Genomic DNA, 25,664 nt, shown 5'->3' on the forward strand with positions numbered 1-25,664 from the left:
CCCTATTAATTCCCCTCATCCACTGAGGGGTTCCTGAGTTCTGTGGGGGACATGTCCTGGAGGTCAGAGACTGCCTCGTGGCAGCCCGGAGTGACCCAAGGACAGGCAGCTTTGGTCCTGCCATGTGTCCAGCAGCAGCCGCCTCTGCTCCTGTCTGCTGCAAGAAGCACGTATAGCAAGAGGCTGAGAGAAAAATGAGCTGGAATAAGGGTTAGAAAATGTAAAATTTATCTCAAAAATTTGCTATATGGAGTTTAATTGATCCAGCCAGTGCACAGGAGGAGGAATTGAAATGGAGTTTTTTACCCAGCATATTTTTCACAGAATGAATTAATGACTTGCTGAAAAGGAGATTTGCAGTTGGCATTTCAGGCAGCCTTACTTCCTGGCTCTGGAATTATTTGCATTGTTGTTCACACAAAAGGAAAATAAACTCAACCACTTGACTTCCTTTTCCCTGAAATATATGTCTAAGATCACGGTTCAGAAAGGAAAGTAAATGGCAGATGGCAGCATCTTTGCAAAGTACACAGACTCTGAGCTATACAGACAGAAAAATTGTTTTTTTCAAAGAAAAACACAAAGGAAGAGTGAGAAAGAATAACAAAGCAGAGAAGCTCTCATTAAAAGTACTGGGGTAACTTTTGGTTACATTGTTACCACATACACAAGAGATAAACAAGAAATTATTTACATCCCTTTGTTTTGTGGCATTACTCTTCATTACATCTAGCAAGAAAGTTTTTTAAATAATAAATTGAAATTTTGCGCACTTAAGATCATCTGTCTTCCTCTCACCTTGAATCATTCCCTATGGGGAGGCTTCACCCTGCAATCCAGGCAGGATTGCCTGTCTTCCTCTGTGTACCCAGAGAGGGTTTAGGCAGACACCGCCTGCCTCTCCAGCAGCTCTTGCCCCACTTTCCTGAGTGTCAGGTCTCCCAAGAAGCAGGACAAAGTGTTACTGATGTTTGCATCAATTTTCAGGTTTCCTGCCCTTTTTCCACATGAGGAGAATGAATCTGAGCACACTTTCTTCCTTGATGGACAGACAGAGTGCCAGTGGAGACAGACCCTGGCTGTGCCATGGAACAGAGTCCCACATCGAGCGCTTGGTCACACAGCAAAGCAGGGTTCCTGTGTGACCCCACAACAGTTGGCCTGACAGCTGCTTTACTGCATTTCTTTTCACTTCTGCTTCATGTTGCCTTTGATATCAGAGTAGGAAAGAAATGAAAGGAACCAAAGATTACAGACTGCTCTAAAATCTCTTTTGTTCAAGAGGTCTTTCAGATTAAAATATTGCTGAAAGGAGACTGCTAAAAGTGAGAAAAGGTTTTAAGATGCTGAGGGAGCCTACACAAGAGTTAAAACAAGCTCAGGAGAATCCCTGTTGTTTCCAACCACCTTATAAGCCAAACACCTTCCTCCAGAGGTCTTGGTTCACATTATTTATATAGCAATCTTTTCTGATTCTACTCAAAGACTAAGCACCTCCAAAGTCTGGAAAATGGTCAAAAGGGGTGTTTGATCTTATGCTGCTTCTTACAAGAAAAAGTCTCCCAGAAGATAATGTGTCTCTGTTAAAACTACTCTATTTAATTCTTACAACCTTGTGGTATATATCAAGATTTGGACCCTTAAATTGCTTGGCATATTTTATTACTGTGTTATCTGCCTCCTTGGGGTATACAGCTGCTCAGTGAGCTTGTGTTTATAGAGCTCTTGAAGGTCTACAGATGGAGTGTAGAGAAGCAATCTATATTTTTACATTGTATATTCATGTACCCTCTTTTTCCTTAAGGCCTGGCCTCAAACACATGGATAACTAAGGTTTGATATGATTCCCTTGGGCATAGTGACAGAAACATATTTTCTGTTTATTGCTTCGCTAAGTTGATTTCTATCAGTAGTGCACTACATTCCTATCCTAGCAGGAGCCAGCACATCCCAAAGAAAAGTGGGTGATAAAAAGAGAATATTGTCTGTTGAGCTGCATTAGAATCAAGGCAGAATCAAGGCAGAAGACACCAAAGCAGAGAAACCTCACTGTGGTCTTCAACACTCTCATAAGAGGAACTGCTGGGGCAAACATCGTCTCTTCACTCTCGGGACCAGTGACAGGACCCAAGAGAACAGCATGAAGCTGAGACAGGGGAGGTTTAGATATCAAGAAAAGGTTTTTTACCCAGAGGGTGGTTGAGCACCAAGCATGAACGAGTTGAAGAAACATTTGGACAATGCTGTCAGGCACATGCTGTGACTCTTGGGGTGTGCATTTCCAGCCAGGCCAGGAGCTGGAACAGAAAACACTGAGCAGTGCTGCACACAAGCTGCTGCATAATCCTCTCTGGAGCAATCTTGTCATTACACACTTTACCTGTGTCACAGCAGAGTTTCAATAAGAGTCAATACAGAGAAGCAAGACTGTTTTCCCTGCTTTTCAATCCTGAATATACTTGAGGCCATCTTTTATATAACAGTTCTTTGCCTTTGTTTTGAGAAATCCTTCAGTATGGACAAATGAGTCTACATTTATACCTACATCATCCCACCACCGACAATGCAATTACAGGTGGAGAAGCCAACTGAAGAGTTTCCAATTATTCTGGGCAGTTCTGGTTACACTTCCTTAATCACAATAGGATAAAGAGAAAGCTAAATGTGCTATCAGCATAATGAGCCCACAGAAATGGCCCATTACATTTAGTGACAGACAGACAAACACATATGGACAAACATTAGGAAGAAGTTTGTTTAGCTATTTTCCTAGTTACCAGTCATGGTGAATATCCCTAATTCACAATGCTCACAGACAAAAGATGTAATAAATGAGTAAGTATTCCTGACTGCTCACAGAGATACCTACATTTGAAATTTATGTTCCCTAGTGAAAGCTTTTAAAGTACACATGGAGGACATCTCTAAGGACATAAGTGATAAGACATAAGTTGAACAGGAATTCAAATTTACTCCTTACCAAAATGAACTTCTTCCTGCTGTTTTATCAGGTACCTAAGATTCTCAGCCATATTCTGCCCACCTGGGAGATAAGAGTTATTAACAAGGAAATTCTTACGAAATATTTATCAATAACACTTTGCAATAAGACTTCTTCAATTTTTGCTTTTTACAGTTCTCACAGGAGTCAGGTTAAATTCTGATCTGAGAACAAATGGACAAGCTGTTAACTGGTTGCCTTCTACAGAGACACCCATGTTTCTTTTACTGATATTAATACACAGTTTTCACAATTTTTGTAAAGGAGATACAGTGGGAAAATAAAGAAACAGCTTTTCGAGCAAGAAGGTGGACTAAGTAGACATAGCTGATAACCCAGAATGTGTTTTCATTTCACCTAAGGAGGCAGCAACCCATTTATGATGCCAGATAGTATTTTTCAAACATCCTCACGGCTAAGGACACAAGTTGCTGCACTTTAGAAATATTAGAGAAGAATGAGGACAGTTTTACTCCCATGGATTCACCAGGATATGTATTTTACCAAATAACTACAGCATGCACTCCTTTATTTGATTCATCCAAGAAATCCCAGTATTGTGAGCCCGTTTCAAAATCATGACACAAGAGATATGGCCTCTTGTGTTGAGTGAATGTTTAAGTGTAACATTGCCCAGCCATCTATTCAACTGCAAGCTTCAGAAAACTAAATACTGACAAATAGTCCGGGCTCATGTCTGTGAAATGCTCCACATGTGCTAACTGAAAGAGTTTGATGCTAGCTTGCTCTCAAATGTTAACAGCTTTGCGAAAACAATGGCCTCTCTTCTGCAGCAGAATTTTTTCTTGTTTAACCCCCAATAAAAGTAGGTTTTGATTTAGGTTTGACAAAAAACTCATCTATCATTTAGTTATGACAAAGTGAAAAGAAACCTGTTCCTTTGTTTTAAGGCAATTGTATACAGCTAAGAGACATACGTGTTGGCCCTGAACTGCACTGAGGTCAATGAGCCTCTGAGCACCTACACTGGCTGGTGGCCACACCAACATTTCTGCAGAAAAGTGCCACTCCAGGTATCTAACACAAGTATCCAAGGCAATAATTCCACTTTTCAGTCAGAGAGCAAGTGAGTCCCACTTTCCCAACAGGCCTGTCCCCCCTCTGCAAGGTAACTCGCTTGGGAAGCCCGGGCTGGAGGTGCAGGTGCTGCTGTGGCAGCCGGAGCAGGCTGGGACAGAGGCACGGGACACGGAGCAGCAGAGGCCAGGGGGCACAGGAGGGGGCACAGCCAGCCCTGCCTGCCTGGTACAGCCCAAACTGCTCCAACAGCCAGGCTTAGGGCCATGCTTTCACAAAGCCCTGACCAGGAGAAACCAAATAACCTGGGGGATCTCAATCATGACTTACCAACTGCCAAAAAGAGAAAAGAACCAATAAAGTGTATGCCTAGGAAATGTTTTTCACATATCTGAGAATAAGTAATTGGTTTGTTGAAGATAAAAGTAATTTTTTGGTTGTGGGGTTTTTAAAGTTACATTTCAGTGAGAGACATGCAATTTTAAAAGCAACAGCCTGTGTTAAATTTATCACAACTTCACAATGAAACCTGAAGCTTGACTTACAAACAGCTCATGGGGACAAATGCTTCACACCACAGCTTCACATTAATTACTGTAATGTAAACATGAAAAAAACTGTACTGCAGTCTGTTCATGCGTGGACAGGTCAAGGCTCTGGGACCTCCTCAACATGAAGAATATTTCCAGGGAAAAGAAAAAAAAAATCCCACATACACACATTGTCACAGTGCCCAACAATTTCCTTGGACATCTGATAATACCTAACCTCATCCTTAAACAGAACAGTTGAATTTATGCTATTAATATGGTCAGCTAAAATCACTAATTACAAAATTTTCTAGCCTCACTGCTGTGGAAGAAATGGGAGAATAATATGAATTCTAGCTATGCCTATGATATTGTGGAATCCTTCCAGTTATTGACCATCAATATGAGTTTACAACAATATATTTATATATAGCTGTTTCCAGCTTTGTTTTGATGAAATTAAAAGCCAAGTTCCTCAAGCATCATGACTTAATGGGCAGTCCTATTTTAGGACTTTTCCCAGTAAATCCAAAAGATTTAATTGTTTGTATTTTTCTTTTGATGCCCCTAAGCACATGTAAATTATGGCAAGTAGATGCATTATCCAGTTTGATGAGTTATCATCACCACAGAGACTATGATTTCAGGTGTTCTGCTCTTCATGTAATTGTTAGTCCTCCTTTTTTGACAAAGATTAATTGAGCAAAGCATATCTTTTAACATATGACAGCTATGAACCTTCTAAATAGAAGAATTTATTTTTCTAAAAAACCTGGACCTGAAATGAATGCTTGTACTTTCCTCCCTTGAGTCCAAGACTGTGGCTTCTGCATCTGTTACAGCCTCTTTCCACAATGTTATAGAGAAGAAAGTCTTTCTTTGCAGCACTGATTTGGTTTCAGATCCATTACACCCAGGCAGAATAAGCATTTAGAATATTTAGGAAACTTTAAATGAAGTTCCCAGAAAGGAGATTGCAATCTTCTGCAAAATTACCTGTGCCATCTGTCCAAAATTTCCTCCAGAAAATACTATGAAAACATACAGCCTAGAACATAACAGATCCCCAGATTTCCATGTAGATGTGTTCTTAATGTTCAGTATAATTATCTTCTTAACAAGATTCAGTAATAATCACAGACTTTTCCTTAGGTAATTTAAGGGTTTCATAAATGGGGAAGGCATTTCAGCATCTTGGTCTATATACAGATGAAAGCCATGATCACAGAAAATTTAGAATAATGTCTCTTTAGGGAAAATGAGAAGAGTTTGCTACATTTCCTAAATAATTGAGCAGCTGCATTCCCTCTTTTTTCCAGGGAAAGGAAAATGTACATTTTAGCAGAGATGCACAGTGTTAATTTGACTCAGTTGTGCTCTGCCTAACAGACTCCTGGGTGTCAGGATGAACAGCTGTGTTCTCCCTTGGCTTCTCACCCGGGTCATCCCAGGAGTCAGTCAGCATCCTGCCTGCCTGCACTCCAGCACCTCCCTCAGCAGCAGTGGCACAGCATGGACTACAGCTACTGCAACCAGCCAGGCTGCAAGAGCTGTGGCTTCCATCATGGGCTTCCACTGTGATCTAGACACATTAATACAACTGCACTTACATAGGACAGGCTTTCTTGAAAGAAAGATCAACAGCCTCAGCAGACACAGCAGCATTCCAAAATATTAGCAAAATATTGCCATTGAAGAGTGATGTTAGCTGAACTCATTTGGTGTCTGCCTGCAAATTGCCCATGAACAGTTAGCAAGATCCTCAAAAGTGCTCATTATCTGGAGGATTATTCTTGATGTGCAGTCAGCTTATAAAAGGTTTGCTGCAAATACAGTCCTCATCAAGACAATTACTTACAGAAGTTACACAGTACAGCTTTCTGTGCTCCGACTGGCTGGCTTCTCTGGCTTGCACAGCACAGCACGAGCTGTGAATAGTGCAATTAAATGCACAACTTCCTGTCACAGTATGGAAACACTATGCTAAACATTTGCTTTTTGCCATCATCTATCCTCAATGCTTGAGCCTTTTATTACTTACAGTATGACTACACCAAGATAGAAAAAGGGGCAGATTGAATTAAAACAATTTTAAAACCAAGGATCCAAGAGCTTAAACATTGCTAATATCTTGCTAGAAAGCTTTATTTCACTCCAAAGTAGAAAGGAAAGGAGGTAACACCTTCCTTTGCCTGCATAAGTATCCCTAAATGTGATACAATTTATTCCAACACACAAAATCCAAAGCTGATAGAACCTTTCCACTCTCCCTGTGACATCCCATATCCTCCTGGTTGGAAGGTCTTTGAATTTCAACACCAAGTTAAAAAAGATCATAGCAAAAGAAAGGAGGAAAAAAAAAAAGTCATCCTTATAGTGATGATATACTGAATCCATCATCTAAATGGATTAAAATACAATATATAAATGAATTTGCTACACACTCAAATATTGAAGGCAACTTTTTTAATATTTACAATTGATGAGGTTAAAAATATTCTGAATAACTTCTGGGCAAACTGCTAAAGGAAGTACAGTAACGTGGGCATTGAAGTGCTTTCAGTCATTATTCTAATCATAGTGATCTTAGTTCACGTACTTTAGTCCTCCTCTTTTCCAAATGAGTAATTAACACAAAATTTTTAATTCTCTATAATTTGAGTACATTAGTTTTACACTCTGATTTCACTCCATATAATTCACATCCTTCATACACAAGTCCCACAAGGCAGTAAATTTGTTACAGGTCACAACACATACATGATAACAGAAAGATCTGCTGTCACAAACTTGGATACTGTGAATAATTTTGCAAACTTCCTAGAATTATTCCTGTGTTGCAGCTAAACCTGAGTTAGGTGCTAGTTTAGGATCTCTGAAATTCTTGACTGCTAAATCATCACAAAGTAAGTATTTCACTGCTTAGTTCATATTTCTCTGCCTAATCAAGCTAGGTATTTCTTATACAAATACAAAATACACATAATTGAAATTACTGGACAGGACCAATGTTACCAGAAATAATCTGTAGGATTATACTGTGGCCAGAAAAATACACAACATAGCTATTTATCCAACCGCTCTGTGATACTACAAAGAGGAAGTGAGATCAGTCCTGGAGGCATAAATTATTTTACCTAAATTACAGACCATTGTGGGAACCCTTAAAATCAGAAGGTTTTGGACAAGTTGCAAAAGACAGACCTCAGAGACAGCAGAACTGTGATTAGAGCTAAGCAGTAGCCATAAGATTTGTCAGCAGAAAAATTATACAAGAAGTAGAAAGTAAGGACAAATAGAACAATGGTCAGTGTATTAATGCTTGGCTAGAATAACTCCCTAAGCTACAGAAAGCTCCCTAGATATACAGAAAAGTATATACTTTCTGTATATCTAGTGAGATATTAAGAAGTTCTAAGCTTAATAATGGAGCTCTATGCATTGTGTTTTAAGGTGTACAAGCAGGTATTGTATTCAAAATAAGCGAACATTGTTTTAACCAAAGGTACGTGTGCTTATAGTGGCTGAATAGAATTACTGTCAATATGCTTTTGCTTTGTGTGATTAGTCAAAAAGCTTTTAAAATAAGTTGTAACATTAAGTTCTTTGTCTATGGTCTGGGATGTGAGCTGCTGGTATCTTCCCATTGTCATAACCCTATAATAAAGCCAGTACGAAAAAATAAAACAATTTGAGACGTGTTCCAAAACAATCCCATCCCATTCATAATTTGTACATAGTCCCCCAATCAACAATAGACCACAACTTCTCAGCTAATTGCATTAGATATTTGTGTAGGTATTGTATTCACACTATTTGCCAATTTTGCTTATGCTCTTTTCTTTCAAATCTCTTCCCTGAGTATAGCACAAAGCTCAAGGAAAGAAGGAATATGAATTTTAATTTTTAAATCTTCACCTCACAAGAGCTGGAATAGGAGGGAGCTCTCATTTTGGTTTTCCCCTCAATCTTCCTAAAAAATAAGTAAATGTAAAATTCATCAGGAAAACTACAGCCTGTGTACTCTTAACCACTTGACTTGCACTTTGCTCCAAAATTCTGCAGGGATAGTGTAGAACACTCCAAACCAAAGCAAACCATCTCAACTCTTACTGTTCTTTTAAAAGGCAAAGTAAACAAAATAAAAACCCACCAAATATGCAACAGAAAAAGATAAAATTATTTCAAGACCCAGCAATCCAAGGGCCAATATAAGAAGCATTCATCCCACATAGCTACCTATAGATTTCATAACTGAGAAAAGAATTCTCTACAACAGCTCAGAACCTTTTTTTCAAAATGGAGTAAGGCTTTTGTTGCTTCTAATCCTTTCAGAGCACACAAGATTGGATATCACAGCCATGACATTGCTGGACTGAAAAGCAATTTTATGTAATTTTGCAGTTTGTAAGAGGCATTGGTTACAATTTTCCTTTCACTCAGATGTCAGCACAGTGCTCATGGTAACTAATACACCTATCCTTAGGAAAGAAAAGATAAAGAACATAATACACTGTTAGATAATGCAAAATAGTTTCCTAAAATAATACATCATATGCAGAATAGTACACTTAGTTGTGGACCTTAATGCTGGAGTCCATTAAACACACTGACTTACCTATCTCTTGCTCTATAGCTCCAATCTATGATTGCTAGATTTCTTTCTTTATTAACGCAGTTTTCTAGACTTTACACTCTTGTGTCTTCATTACATTATGGCTTGTTGCACTTGGTGGTTTTCCTCACTGGCACTTCCAGTGGAAGTATTAGCAGAGTTTCACTGTGAAGCCAGAAACACAACCAACCTACCAGACCAGGGATGGGTTTTGCCTTTCTCAGAACTGTATCACAGCAGGTTGTTAAAGCAGGATACATCCCCTCTCTGGATATTACAGTAGCATCTGTGTGTATATTTATCACAACCATATTTATTTAGGATGTACATGTGTCTGCTCTGCCAAGACTGTTGTGTTCTGCAGCCATTTGGAGCAATTAAAGGTCTCACTTAAATGCACTGCTCCCAAACATTTGCTGGTACTGCTTGGTGGGAAAAGATTGCAAACCCTGAGTTCCGTGAAAAGAAATGAAGGAGATCACAGCCCACCTCTACCTAATTAAATTGCCCCAGTTATAGGGCAAAACAAATTGAACGTGATGAAGCTCTGAAACAGGCAAAAAGTGCACATTACCCTAGTTTGTGAAAGGGAAGAGCAGCATGTGAGTTCAGTCATTAAATAATTAAAAGTGCATGTAATGAAGACTAGCAGGACAGTGCTAGCTGTAAGAATTTATATGGAGAATACAGTCTGTATAGATTTAGCAGATGTTCAGGTTGTTTCTCTGTTGTTCTTAAATCTCTGTGTGAAACAATGCACAGGGTATCTAACAGTCCTTTCATTCCAATGGCCTGCCTAGGGGGTGGTCTGACTGCATGTGTCAGTGGTGTGAAATCAGAGAGGACATTTCTAAGACAAGACTTCTATCTTTTTATCTGAATACATAGTTTGTTCTATCCAAAGTAAACATTAATTATTTCAGAGACTCTTGCAAAAAGCTCCTCTGTTGCATGCTTCTACTATCCTTTAGCTCTGAAGTAACACAACAGTAAAACTCAAGAAGGTGGAACCTACAGGCACTCTCCAGCTACTGATGTGCCTTGGAGGAGTCAGCACTGAGCTGGCAGGCTTGAGGCAGCTTGTCTCATTTCCACAAAATTATGATAAACTGAACTGGTTCCCAGCAAAATTGCCAAGAGCAATGGAATGTTCAGGGCTGGCACATTCCCTCCATCCAGAAAAGTCTCAAAACTACCTGATGCTGGAGGCAAGACTGGAACAGCCCAAGACTGGGCTGTCAGTGCCAGAACCCTGTCCAAGCAGGCAGCTCTCTGCACAGCAGCCAGTGAAGTACCACCATACTAGGCTGCCACTGTGATTCACCTTATATGGCCCACAAATTGTGTTTTCTCACGGAAAGACTGGTTTGGGGGGAGAGAAGAAGGAAGCCAACAAGAATAACTGAACTGTGTTAATTTATTTTTAGACTTTTATGGAGTCTACTTGAGCGCTGATCTTTGCATGGGTAAGACAGCATACATATCTCTCTCTTCTGTACCTTTCCCAATGAGTTCCATTCTGTCTGATTGCCACCAAAGTGTGTTCTTGTTAATAGGACACACATTAGCATTTAGTCCAAATTAGATTTGTAAGTATTTGTGTGCATAGCTGCTACAGATGCTGCCGATCCTAGAACAAAGTACACTATTTTTCATTCTTTAAATAATTTTAAAATGTTCCACAGCACATTTTGAAAGATTGGCCAGAAGAAATGCTAAGAAGCAAGAAAATTCTAGAAACTATACAATTATTTTCATATACCTTTAAAATTATCTAAATGGTGAACATGCTATGCATGCTTATCTTCTTTTATATATAACCATCTGTGAGAAAATACCAGTCATAAAGGCATTACTTCAGTTACACTGCTCTATTCCAGTACACTATCTTGCATTGTGGTACCTCATGAGAAAAAAAAGGAATATCTGAGAAATGCATTAAGACACTTAGCTGATTAATGGCCAGCCATATATAAGCTCATTTTTTGTTCCCTAGGCTTTTACAGTCTCGCAATGGAAAATTTTTCTTCATATTTTTCAGAAATAACAGAAAATTCCAAGAAATGGAAGCCGCTGCTAGTAAAAGAAGAAGAGCCGAGTATCGTCAGGGTTAATAGCTCCTATTTGAGATCCATGAATGATTACAAAGTTACTTTTCTATATCGAACTTTCAAGTCTCATTAATAATATGCTGCCTCTCCAGGACACAGGTGCACTCACGGTACAAAGGCTATCGGTTCATCACATGGAATAGAAGAGCTAGAGGAACAATGCCTTCAAAGGTCTCATGTTTATACATTTTGACAGTAGTTTGTTGGGCAAGCGCTCTTTGGTACTTAAGTATAACTCGTCCTACTTCTTCCTACACGGGCCACAGACAGGTCAGCAGCATATCCATAGCCAGAAAAAATGTTTCCTTTGGCAACATAAGAACTCGACCTATAAATCCACATTCCTTTGACTTCCTTATCAATGAACCCAACAAATGTGAGAAGAGCGCCCCGTTCTTGGTCATTCTTATCAGTACAACTCACAAAGAGTTTGATGCAAGGCAAGCCATTCGAGAAACGTGGGGTGATGAAAACAACTTCAAAGGAATTAAAATCGCCACACTATTTCTTCTGGGAAAAAACACAGATCCTGTGTTAAATCAAATGGTAGAGCAAGAAAGCCAAATTTTTCATGACATTATTGTGGAAGATTTTATCGACTCTTACCATAACCTCACTCTGAAAACGTTGATGGGGATGAGGTGGGTAGCAACATTTTGTTCAAAAGCAAAGTATGTTATGAAGACAGACAGTGATATTTTTGTAAATATGGACAATCTTATTTATAAGCTGCTCAAACCTAACACCAAGCCAAGGAGAAGGTACTTCACAGGCTATGTTATAAATGGAGGACCAATAAGAGATGTTCGCAGCAAGTGGTACATGCCCAGAGATTTGTATCCTGACAGCAATTACCCACCCTTCTGTTCAGGCACTGGCTACATTTTTTCAGCTGATGTAGCAGAAATGATTTACAAAACCTCCCTTCATACCAGACTTCTACATCTCGAAGATGTGTACGTTGGACTCTGCCTTCGGAAGCTGGGCATTCACCCCTTCCAAAACAGTGGCTTCAATCACTGGAAAATGGCCTACAGCTTGTGCAGGTACCGGAGGGTGATCACAGTGCACCAGATAACACCAGAAGAAATGCACAGAATTTGGAATGACATGTCCAGCAAGAAACACCTTAGATGTTAAGATTTTTACAGATGTAAATACCTTTTTTAAAATTTTGGTTGATTTTGGTTATTTTCTGACAAAGTGATCTGCTCATTCACAGGTCAAACTGTGGGATATTAACTGTGAGAGGATTTTTAATGACTGATTTTTCATTCTCACTTTGACTACTGGTTTACAAACTTCAGGCTCTTTTTCATAAGGACATTATGCCAACTGAAAGAATCTGGAGTCAAATCTCAGATTTTGTATATTATCATCTATTGCACATATCCATTCTTGCATCTGTGTGTAAAAGGACAGTAATAAACTATTATGAGCTGCTTAACAATTCACACCCCAGCCTCTGAGATAAGACTCAGGCTCTAAGAAATGAAGAATTACAAACATACTTTTATTCTTCTTTTGCCACCCTACAACCATTTCTAGTTGGGAGCCTTGTTAATTAAGCAGCATACATTTGCACTGAACTTATATACCTACTTTGACATGTGTATTTTATAGTATGTGTGCAATTCCCAAATAGCTTATTAATGGTGTAGTAGCAGAATTTAGACAGGTAAGAACATAAAAGTTTAGCTGGCCTTAGAAGCAAACCCAAACATTGAAGTATATTTTTATCCACCAAATGGTATTTCTTTAAATTATTTCAGAATAACCCATTTCTTTACAATTCTTAAAATAGCCCATAAAATATGTAACACAATTTAAAAATTAAGTAAATCTGTACGTGAGATAAGACAGGGGATGAAAAACTATCTTTAAACTATATGAGAAAAGCATGAATATCTTAACTTTTAATTTCAAAGCAAGGCAATGTCTCTCAGTAGTATTAACAGATTCTCCATTAAACACCTTGAATAGCAATATATAATTATACTGAATGCTAAAATTGTCAATAAGCAGCATATTTCTTCAACATCAGCCAGTGCGCTATTTACCTGAAAATAAGTAACACAAAAGCAGCTTTTAAGGGGAAGCTTTACTTTTTGCTGCAGTACATATAGAAACAAGATTCTAACAGATTTTAAATGGTGTAGAAAAGGGGAATTTAGTCCAATAAAAGAATGCAATCAATTTTCTGTTGACTGGATATACAACAGAATACATAACATGTAAGTACAAATTTCACAGCAAAATAGAGGCTTTTAAAGGAAAAAACTATTAAAACTACACAAATGCTATCCTTTTTAAAAACCTACTGAAGTTATCCATTTACTCCTCATAGTCAATACTCACTGAGGTCCCACTCAGGAGATCAAGCACACAATATTTATTCAAGTTTCATAACATGATTATATGTATTTTGATTATGAATGTTTACAGAATGTCATGAAAGCTCTGATAAATTCAGTCCATCTCTACTCAGTACCACCTTATAACAAGGGGGTGAAATATGATATTGCTCAGCAAATAATTTGGAATGAAGAACTCACACACAAGTTACAAAAAACCAAAACTCACTACACGTATTATCAGCTGACGACTATTCACACCATATTCAGCACACACAGCCTCATTCATTGCAGCTGGCATTATGTGTAACATACACAAAACTGTTAAGTCTGTATGTTATTGAGAATGTCTATAAAGTTGTCAGAAATTAGCTGAAGAAGAATTTAAAGGGAAACTTTTACCTGATTTTGCCATAGATGTACACAGCATTTTACAACAGTAACAGAGGAATGAAGATGCTATCCTAAAAGGTTTGCAGTTCCATGGCAAATTGTTAGTCTTGTTCACAGATGCAGCACTATGATTTCAAAAGAAATTACTTGTAAATAAGGTAAAGTGTACCTGGCTTTTAAGTCAGTAGCAGAAGCCATCTCAAGCAAATCTATGTCAGATCTGAAGATGAAGCTAAGCTACGCAACAGGCAACCTAGGAGTTACTGTTAACAGGAGCTTGTGTACCCCCCATAAATAAAACTAACCCAAACCAAAACCCCAGTAATTTTTATAAGAATGCTAAATCTCTTGCAGCATAATTAGAGAGTTATCCTTCTCTAGTTGATCTAGTCCTTGTTAAAGCTGCTATGCCCTATTAAATCCAGAACTTCCAAGGTACAACTAATTGCATAAGTGAATATATAACACACTGACTGGGTGAAGTTCAGATTTCCTTACACAAACCCAATAATATTCTTGTTTATGAATGAAAATGCGGGAGGAATTCATCTCCAGCCCTTGGGTAAATCAGATAGCACAGATGCCATCCTGCCCAGAACATATTTTGTAATAATTTGAACCCGCAGGCCGCGATCTCTTCTGCTATCCTTCTGCACTGTGCAGTAATTTGGGGGTTCTGAATCACAAACAAATGGATTTGGTTGCCTTATTTCTGCTGATGCTTCTGTGGCCTTTGCTTAGTAACCAGGAGGACAGCAGGGCTCCCAGTCCAGATACCTCAGGGCTCAAGCAGTATGGTAGCCTTGAATTTCTCCTAATACAAGTAGACTGCATTAATAATTGCAAGGTACCTTGAAAATAGTATCTGAAAAAGTGTATTTCCTGCCATTTATAAATAGACAGACCTTCAACAGAAATGTAAATGTTCACCTTGAAACTGATGTACATATTTCTAAGGCATTTTCTTCTGTATTCAGCTGTATATATGTGTCAGTCTGCTTGCTATGTAGAATTTTGTTATGCATGGAGCTGAGTGAGGCATTATATTTGTCCAGTGTTTCAAGAGCCTTAAGCATGTGTGCCCTAACTTTTGAATGTACAAGATACGTTTTCTTTTGCTGTCAAGTGAATTTAAAACAACATAACAAAATCCTAATTTTCTACTTCCATTAATTTTCTGGTATTTGATTTCATTAGCTCATTACACTTTCATTTATTGTTTTCACTTTGCTCAGAAATTTCACTGTTGGAACCTGGATATGGAAAGGTAGCAATGCATCTACTTATAGGGACAGTTTTCCCTTCCACTCAGTAGTATTTGTGCCATGTGGGATACTGTTAAGAAACAAATGTTTTCAATAGACTTCCTTTAAACCAAAAAAAAAAAATTACATTACTTAAAGGTCATTTTGTTTCATTGGGCATGGGACAAATGACAACTTGGTTAAACATGCTCGCTTCTACTCACTTCAAAAGTTTGACTGTAATCACATTTTGATTCCAAAATGCATATGAAAAAAGCACATCGAGCGAAGCAGCTGGGGGGGAAGTGCCTCTCTTTAGGAGAAATTTTTTCACAAAAGCATTTTTCCTTTTTTATTTTGCTAAAACTGTGAGAGAATTTAAACAGAAGCCTCAAGGTTCATTTTCCACATTTCCTAAGAATAATGTTAAGTATAAATTTTGATTCTTTGAGGGTATTTTGTCTTCATAATGTAGATGGCAATGGCAATTTGTAAATGAAGAGTGTAATTAACTAGAAAAGCTTGTCAACCGTAACCGAAATGTAGGTGTATCATTATATATGACTGGCTGTACTTATGTATTTATTTGTCTAAATTGTATATATTGTTTTATCTGTAGTGTCTGTAGGAGTGCATTCTTTTAGATTAATGTATTATTTACAGTTTTGTGAGGTTGCCAGCAAAGCTGCTAATCAAGATACTATTTTTTTGTATCAATGTCAAATAATAATAAAAAAAATCCAGTGAAAAATGGCATGTGTCCTGTAAGTTTTCTTCTTCACCTCTTTCTAGAAATGTAAATTGTATTACCTAGAAACAAGTGTCAGTGAACTTGTTCATTTGTAATGAGGAAGAATATTGTGCTGTAAAAGCCGATTTTTTTTTTAATTTAAAAAAAATACTACTTTTATTCATTATTTGTGCAACAACTTCATTGAGTTGATGTCCACACAGTCAGGTGTACTACTTCATCTGAAGCTTCTGAAGTTGAAAGCAGTAACATTAACACAGCCATGGCAACACGTGGCAAAGCAGCAGACGGGTTCATCCGCTGCTCTGCCTGATTTAGCTGCTTTGGCATCCCCAGCCAATGAGACCAAGGTTTGGCCAGTCTGAGATGGCAAAGCTTTTCCACACCCTCAGCAGGGCTCTTCTGCTGCTTGCATGGTGTCTTAATGTGTGGACTTGCAGCCATCAAAAGCTGCACACAGGAGAAAAGGAGAAGTGTCCCAAAACCCACATCTCATAAAACCACAATAAAGTTGTTTGATATTGCTGTGTCACCAGCCAGGTCACCCAGTCAGAAGGCAGGCTCCTTCCTGGTCTCTCACAGACACACAGTGACCATGACAGCCTTTCTGCACCCCCCCCCCCCCCACCACCACATAAAGCACCAGAAAATAAATGAAGAATCACAGTCTGAGTACACTCAGATTACCCAGTAAATCTCATGTAGCCTTTGTCTCCCAACACACATATCTTAAGATACTGTTTTGTCTCTCAGGGAGGTCTGGGCAACTTTAGGGTCCTCATATCAAAATAGACGCAAAAAACCAAAATAACACAGAAGCAGGAAGAAGTCCCTTTTCTTATGTAAGAACATAGGAAAAATTAATCTCTCCCCATTCTCTCCTTTGCAGTTTCCTACATAGAACAAAATATCTAACCTCTTTTCCACTGGCTTTAGAGCTCAATATCCAAAACTCATTCATGAAATGGAGGGGAAAATAACCCCACCCCTGAGAAGAAAGGTAGCTTTTGCAAACCAAAGTGGTCATCAGAAAGTAGCTGAAGCCTGCAACAGAGTCCTCAGGCATCCTGGAGTGTCTGCAGCAACACAGCAACCTTACAAACTGCAATGAGATGTTTTAAAGCAACCAAGAGTTTTACATACAGCAAAACCCCTCCAATCGTTTTCATCTCTCTGTTTCCACCAAAGCAGCCTGAGTCTAATTGCAACACTTAGATGGTGTTTAATTAATAGACAGCTTGGAGATATACAGATATTAGCACTAGTAGGGGTAGATTTCACGTAGCTTGATTATCTTAATTACAAGCATTCTATTTTCTCATTTACTTAATTGATTCTCATAGATTTTCCAGAGAAATTTGCAGTGCCCTGAGTGAAAATAGTATGTAGAAAACCTTCTTAAAAGTGCTGACACTGGCTTATTACATCAGCAATGTACCAAAAAAGGAAGATCTATATGACACGGAACATTGTAGAGAATAGCATCTGCTTCCTTTTCTCTTGTTAAAAAATATGAATTTATGAAATGGAAGAAGAAGAGTCATCTGGGGAGAAAAAAGAGGAATTATTCAACTGCACCTGCAATTAAGTTGTGTCAAGTATCTCCTCTGATGACTTGTCTAACACAGGAAAAAAATACATTTTTCTGCTAGGTCTGCATATTAGCCAAATCTACATTATATCTCTGCCTCACCTGAAAGAGCCAAGAGCAAGAGGCATTTATTAGTCATGCAAGATTTATCCTTGAGCACTTGTTCTGCAAAGGCAGTATTACATTTCAAGCTGGACAGAATTAAGTGCAGCAGTTTTGTAACGCAGACACCTTTTATTTGGGTGAAGCAAATACCCCAAACTTCAGGTGTGCTGGCTAACAACTACCATATCTGCTTCTATCAAGTATCCCTTTTCTCTTTAAGAGTTCCTTTCTCTGGCCTATCTTCTAACATGACATCTTTCTCCAAAGAGAAATGGGACCTCTAGGTATCTCAGGATATCAGTAAAAGCAAGGGGGAAGTAGAGAACACCTACAGCACCGAGGTGCAGCATTACAAGCTTTTCCCTCAATTTACAAAAAGTCACTTAGCCTTGCTCTGTCCTTCTGTACATTTAATCTACTTCAATCTGGTATATTTTTCTGTTATTTTCAAAACTCTTTCAATTTTCTTTACGTGCTTTTGCATAGCTCAGCATTCTCCCATCCAAAAGTATCCATTCAAACCAGCCACGAAGAACAGTGTTTCCATGAAGAGAGGGCCCTTACCTGACAGGTTTAGAGTCCTACACTAATACCCAGCAAACTGATTTCAGCAAGTTTTAAGGGACAAGTAGCACTTGAAGTTGTTCCTTCAAAAATCTTTTATTTGATATTGACTAGTTCAGGTATATGGGGAAAAAAAAAAAAAAGATCTATCATCTTTCATCTTGCCTCTGCCTCCAGAGATGACTAGCACAAGTCTAAGGCTGTTTGGCTTTTTTTCCTTATTCCTTTTACCTTTCCTCACAATCTTGGATAGTTCATCAGAACTCAAAACAGCATTTTTTCATGTTTCACTTTAACTCCCACTTAATCAAGTATACTTTATTCCACAATTTCAATGTTTTAACCTTTTTATCTGCTTCTGCTCTCTGTGTTGTCTCTGCTCTCCTCATATCTCCCTAGTAGTCAGATACCTGGTGTTGAATCTGTTACAAGAGTATTTGCATGAAGGCTGAACGCAGCACTACTTTTCTCTGTCGCTGTCTTCGAGCTATCAAAAACTGCATTATTGGATTTGCTTCACCAGACGGGACAGCTTATCTTACTAATATCACATGTAAAGCAGAAAATGAACTTCCGCTGGCCTCTGGGCAGACACTAAGTCTGCAAGGCTGCAGGAGCTTTGGACACGGCAGGCACTGCAAGGAGCTCCCCAGCAAGGCTGCAGGAGCTTTGGACACAGCAGGCACTGTAAGGAGCTCCCCAGCAAGGCTGCAGGAGCTTTGGACATGGCAGGCACTGCAAGGAGCTCCCCAGCAAGGCTGCAGGAGCTTTGGACACGGCAGGCACTGTAAGGAGCTCCCCAGCAAGGCTGCAGGAGCTTTGGACACGGACCGCGCCCGGAGTTCCCAAGGGCTGCCCGCACAGCCATGCGGGACGCAGTTAGGGAGTTTTGTACAGAACACCATTTCCCCGCACAAAGGCCACGGAAAGGCCCAGATCGTTCCGGACAAACTCGGCGCTCAGCTCTGTATTATGTTTGCCATCACTTCGGCAGGATGGGTCATGAAATGAAGAACGGCTGCCCCTGGAGAGTGGTGCCCTGGTAGGATGAGGCCGCCTGTGCCTCCCCATCACCGCTCCACTCCAAGCATAGCTGTACTTTGAATTAGCAACACAGCTGATGCCAAGGTTGATGATAGGCCGCTTTAATTGCTCATTAAAAGCAGTATTATTTACTGCCTTGTTTTTTGGATTCAGCATTTCTACACATGGGGATAAAAGTAATGGGCTAGAATAAAAAATATATACAGCATGTAATTAAAATAACATTTTTTTAATAGGGGAATATACGTGCACATAGTGCAGGTGCTGTCACAGAAGTAGAGGTTATGGAAGTATACTTTTTAAATTGTATTATACTGCAATTTAGCTGTCACTTCAAACAGATGGGTGAGTTGTGCAACATTTTTAAACTGATTTAATTACTTGCAAAGGTATTGGCTTGTGTTAATTGGTGCAATAAATTACACAATGGTTCACAGATTCTATTAAAAAGGACTTTGAACATGTAGTATCTATAGGAAAATAAACTGAGCTTTGCACGTCACTATTTGACGAAATATTTATTGGCTGTTTTATCAATTCATAAACAAGATCAAAAAAGCCCACCATTCACACAAGACAACACACCTAACATGATAGATATTGATGCATAGTTGTATCTCAAGAGACAGGTGAAGACAATATATCCAGCCATACACCTAGAAGAATGATCAGACTAAGTAAATGTAAATAGGTGACCCTTACTTTCCCAAAAAACACCCCACTGGTTGTGTGCAGTTTATCCAGTGTGGGATGATTACTGCTGTCCTTCTTTAGGGTAAAGCTGTTTACTGAAACATGAGACATGGGGAAGAAGGTCCACAAGCACATGCAACAGCTTTTGAAATATCTAGGCCTCTACTCTAGTCAATTTAAGGTTTAAAATCCAGATGTTGCTTCTTGTCTTGAACTCCAGGAACACCCAAAATCCCCTAAAGTCAACAGGTGGAAAAATGTCTAGCCTATTAAGTACGCAGCAAACTACAGCTGTATTAGGACAGCCAAACAAAATCTGCAGGGCAGCAATGGTCTTCAAACTCTGTAGCAGCAATATTAGGAGAGCTTTCTACCATAAGCAGACAAAAACCTTGCAGGACCTTTGGTTACACTTTGGCACAAATTTTACACTGGGAAGACCAGATTTTAACTTGGAGAAAAGATAATGGTGGCCCGAAATGCTACATTTTAGGATTTCTATGAACTAAGGAGAGTGAACCTTTAGCAGAAAAAGTTACTCATTTGTGACAAATCACCTATTTTCTGACCATTTAAAATGAAATGGTTTTGATTTTTTTTTCATGGTTTTGGAATTTCTGTGCATGAAATGTCATTGAAAACAAGCTTGCACTTTTATCTTCTGCTAAACACCAGAGATATACCACTTCAAAGGAGTACATTACATTTTATCCGAATGCTGGGACATACATATCAGTAAGTAAACTAAAAATCATATAAATTGTCAATGTTAATACTAACATGTGGTCATATTTCCCCTTTCCAGCAATTATTTCATTATTTTCTTTTCTATGCCTTTCATTTCAATAGCACCAAACAATTTACTCTTTTTTAATGCATCACAATTTCTGTAAAGCTGCATTTTCATAAATAAATTTTAAAAATCTTTATGTAATGCAAACTTTTAAAAGAAAAAACAACAAATTGTACTTGCATGCACATGGCTGGCAAAATGGACATGAAATACAGAAATAAAATGAGAAAAATTTGCTTTTTTTCTCAGCAAGTACTGTGAGGATGGGTGACAGCTCATGAGGAGACAGCAGGGCAAACAGCACTGCCCTTTCCCAGGTATTACTTTTACTAGTTGTGCTATTGCTGGAGAGCAAGAAAACCTGATCTAATCAAAGACTGAGTGTTGGACTAGAAGACCTTTAAATGTCCTCTGAACCCAAACTAGCCTATGATTCTGTGTTCCTGCTCCTTGCAGGGGGTTGGACCAGATGACTCTTTAGAGATCCCTTGCAACACAAACCATTCTATGATAGGAAGCAATGAGAACATCACATCATCAGCACCCAGAGGTGGTGAGGAGGAATAAAGAGGCCTTATGTACAACAACTAGACAAAAAACTTGGTAACTGCAGAAATTTTAGTGGAAGTGACACACTGAAGATGATAAAAATACTCATTTCTTTGAAACCTATGTCAGATAACAAAGCTCTAGAAAAAGAATCATGTTCTGAAATTTCATGTACACCACTGCTTCTAATTTTCATGTTTATGCTCAGTTTGCTGTAATGACTGGATGTGTATTTGCTTTAAGCAATAATTCACAATTGGTGAGACATCATCATCTGGGGGACTTGCAGTTACCTGCAACATATCAGACAATTGGCAACAGATTTATCTGAACAGTTCTGAAAATACATATTTGTGAAACTGCAGTTTTAATCATATCAGGACCCATAGGTGTCTTCAGTTTAAACTGACACCAATTTGGGATGGCACAAGTACTCTTCCAAGGGGCATTTTTAGGCCTTCAGCTTATACCAGAAAATAGAAGGAATAGTAAATTTACTTCAGTACTGTCACTTTTAGCATAAACTCTTTATGTTGCCTAAACATTTTATAGGGCCTATGCAAATATAACAGCCCCCCCCCCCCCAGCCATCCCTATTTGGATTTAAATACATACATCCCTACTGTAAAACTGCATCTGCAATTACTTTATTAAAAATTAAATCTTTGGCTATGAAAAAGCTCAACTAAGCTGACAACAGAATATAAAGATGATAAAAAAGGGAAAAGACTAACACTCACCCATTTCCTTAAACACAGCCCTGCTTTGACTTCCACATACCAATCCAAGCTACACTATCTTCAAAAAGGACAGACCTTTGTTGGCCTTATAAATCCATACACATAAATAAACAGAAATCCATTAACACAAAGCACTCTAAATGAGTAATTAATGTTACCCTAATTTGTAGCTCAGTAGCTCTCATCCAAGAGTCTAGATTAATCTTTGCAAAAATCCTTTTGGAGAAAAAACAAAAAAGAAAGTATCAAGCAATACAAAAGTACAGGAGTTTCCTCACCCTTTCCATCTTTTGTAGAATATCAGGTTTATGGGTGAGTTGGCAGTGCTCCATCTGACAGGCAAATTTACAAGGTTAGCACTGAACCTAATCAGAGATAATCAGAAAACTCTTTCTCCCTGGTATAATTTTCTGCTTGGATAGTTCTGTATGCTATTATAAATAAGAAAAGCTTGCAGCACAAGCAGGGTAGACTTCATAGAGATTTTAGTAATCACCTTCCATTCAAATCACACTTACTCTTTAATCAGGATTGGATCCTTTTCCGTTTTATAGCCCCAGGAGCAAACTGAGGAGCTCATAATCGACACAGATTGGGAGTGAAATTTTAGCCCCACTGAAGCTGTTGTGAAGCATTACTAATTCACGGGGCCGAGATTTCAATAATGGTCCTTCCCTCTGGATCTTCTGTTCTAATTCAAGGCAGATTTCTCCACCCTCTTCCTATTTCTCATAATAGAGAGTAAATGCTCCAGTGCTTTGTTTTAATCAGAGGTGATCTAACAAGGAGAGAGAAGAAAGGGAGTCAGAGAGAAACAGATCCTGAATGCAACAGGATTCTTAACTCATTCTATGAAGTTATGGGAATAGTTTCAAGTTTAACAACCTCAACCAGATAGATGGATAACGAGATAGAGAATATTGCACTTCTCATTGTAAACACTTACTTCACAAACAGCTTTCCACAGAGCTGAAAAAAATGGTAAGGAATTTTATTTAATTTCACATATTGCCCACCTTGCACTATCAGAAAGCTGCAGCTTTTAGCTTATGTGATCTCTGCAACAGAAAAAACCTGGAAAACCGTAAAATCAATTTCTTTGCCTAAATACAAAGTCCTGCAAAAAAAGGCATAGTAAATTTACCTCTAGGGAAGTACTTTTTAGATCAGAACGGAGCACTGCTCACTTTTTGCTCAGGCACACTGAGAGGCCAAGAGCCAGCTCGGTTCTCGCCGGGAGCAATGCCGCCCGGCGGGCCGGGAGCCGCCTCCAGGCAGCGCAGGAGGGAGCGGACTGACCGCCGGCAGAAAAGCATTGATACCCACGCCTCCCTTCTTCCGAAAAACCTGTGTTTGCTGACCATTTGATTTTTTACTTGGTCAATAAAAGAGCAGTAACACAATGCAGGGCACTGGCAAAAGATAGTCATTTACCAGAAGGAAACAAGTAAACTTTCAGCGACCTCAATACAAATACCAGAAGGTTACAGTCCCAGTCTTCAAAAGCTCTCCTTGCCCGCTGCATTATAAACCACCTCAGGTACAGTACAGCTGTGGGCTGGGGAGGACGCAGTCTGGTGGGGTTTCCCCCCTCCCAGTTCCAGAAGGCTTTGTAAAACCAATTCCATGCATCCAGAAACAGAGATGCCAGTAGAAATGCAGGCCTCTCCCTTAAAGCAGCAATTTAGACAGGCTACACAGCCTGTCTTCCAGAACACAGCAGTTTTACTACCTGTGAGGTTAAATCTTTTTGCCTACTGATTTATTTTTATAGGACATGAATAGCACAAAGTTGACCTACTCAAACCCTCTTGACACTGGTTCTTCTGCTTCATTATTTATAATTGTCTGTTGATGACAGCTATGCACACTGCTTTTTATGTGAAAAGACAATTGTATTGCCAAATAACCACACATTCCTATACATTTTGAGATGTCATCACTCATTGTCCTCCAAGGAAAGAAAGTTAGATTGATAGGGTCTGCAGAGTAAACATGACACAATTCAAAAAGCCTTTTTACTCAAAGTAAATCTAAAGAACACCAGCACTCCTACTCATGAGCAGCATCTTTCCTTAATGAGTCTGAATGATTACACAGATGAAAAATAACCAGGTAACAATTTGGTTTATTTCCATAAGAATAAATAAGTAAATAAATAAATAAATAAATCTCCCTATTTGAAACATAGCTGGTTTTTTATTAATTTTTTAAAGTGTACCTGTGGAGAAAAAAATGAGTAAAGGCAAGTATTTTCCATCTACTCCAATTCTGTTTTGTATAGTTGTCCCTCTACATAAACAAATCCACTTGCTTAAGTGATTTTCGACACCCTACTGAGACAATAAACAAGCATAGCCTTTCAAATTCATGCTTGAAAATTAGATGGCAAAATATGCATGTCCCAAAAAGGACAAGATTGCCTCCTTATTGGCTTATGCAGGGAAAATTATATTTCTCCTTATGACATACTCTTCCATGTCTCTGTAATTGCTCACTGAGCCACCATTGCCCATATTCTCAATGTTATTAGCAGCAGACTACTTCATGACTACTGAGTTTGATTCAACATCTCAGATGAACACAACTATGAAAGCAGCTTGATGAGCATCAATCTAACAATTATAAAGCAGATATAAAACCACATTTTTATGTACATTGCGATGTTACTCTTAGTCATTCAGGGAAAATGAATAACTAAAATGTCACAATGCTCAACTAATATGCCTGGATTATTTCACCAGCTGGGCTGCTGTGGAATAAAATGCAAGGAAGCTAGACTTTGTTGGAGTTTTTGTGGTTTGAGTAAACCTGGCTGTTCATTAGCAGAGCTCATGCACAGGGAACTCAAAGATATAGGTTCCTGATCCTTTTCCAACTTCTCATTTTAAAATAATTAGCATTCTTCGTGCATGCACATGCATGAGTACACTGCAAGAGAGTGGAAAGGCTGCCCACTTGATGCAGCAGAAAAACCCACAGCAAGTGACTGAATAAAGTTCTATCACAATTGATTCAGAGAAAAAACAGACTAACTGCAATTTGTTATCAACAAAGTCTCTCTTTTGTATTTTTTGCTGCTTTGGTAAAACGTGGGAGGGTAAGGTGGGAATGGGCGGCAACATCCTCTGCTCCCTGCTAAATAGAAATCAGCATTTTCAATGCACTCAATTAGCAGTGTTTTAGGTCTGTGTCAGAGTCCTCATCAGAGCTAATTGATTTCAGGCACAGGCAAATCTCACCATTCAACATCATTATGCAGAGGTAGGTGGTGAAAAGGAAAACAGATCTCTGATTAAAGAAAAGCATGAGGGGGAGGCATACCATTTACAAGCTGCACACAGCATTCCCTCTCAGAGAAATAACAGTGTTTAAAAACATTTTGAGAGAGATACCTCACAATCAAATTTCATAGGGCCACTCTGGAAGCCCTAAAATTGGAGATGTGACAATGGACTAAGCTATGGGAAAAGGCACACATCTTTATCTCAGGAGAGAACATGGGAGAAAGAAAATTCAATTATGTTTTTTGACTTACTTCTTCCACT

At 38.8% G+C, this 25,664-nt stretch overlaps 1 protein-coding gene across 15 annotated transcripts in view; it reads left to right on the top strand.

Moving 5' to 3' along the window:
- B3GALT1 (beta-1,3-galactosyltransferase 1) overlaps positions 1-19,843 on the top strand; it is a 185,264-nt gene extending 165,421 nt beyond the window's left edge. For 9 of the 15 annotated variants that reach the window (XM_031505422.3, XM_031505421.3, XM_021534743.4 and 6 more), the window contains 2 exons: positions 10,612-10,650; positions 11,226-19,843. In XM_031505422.3, coding sequence (XP_031361282.3) covers positions 11,455-12,435 — 981 coding nt within the window. In that variant the 5' untranslated portion in view covers positions 10,612-10,650; positions 11,226-11,454 and the 3' untranslated portion in view covers positions 12,436-19,843. Of the gene's footprint in view, positions 1-987; positions 10,150-10,611; positions 10,651-11,225 lie in introns of those variants that run through there. The other 6 variants (XM_085584353.1, XM_021534748.4, XM_085584357.1 and 3 more) reach the window with 3 other exon arrangements.
- The last annotated feature ends 5,821 nt before the right edge of the window (positions 19,844-25,664 follow it).

Source organism: Lonchura striata, chromosome 7, assembly GCF_050655825.1.
Source record: "Lonchura striata isolate lonStrDom1 chromosome 7, ASM5065582v1, whole genome shotgun sequence".
In the NCBI taxonomy this organism is placed as follows: domain Eukaryota; kingdom Metazoa; phylum Chordata; class Aves; order Passeriformes; family Estrildidae; genus Lonchura; species Lonchura striata.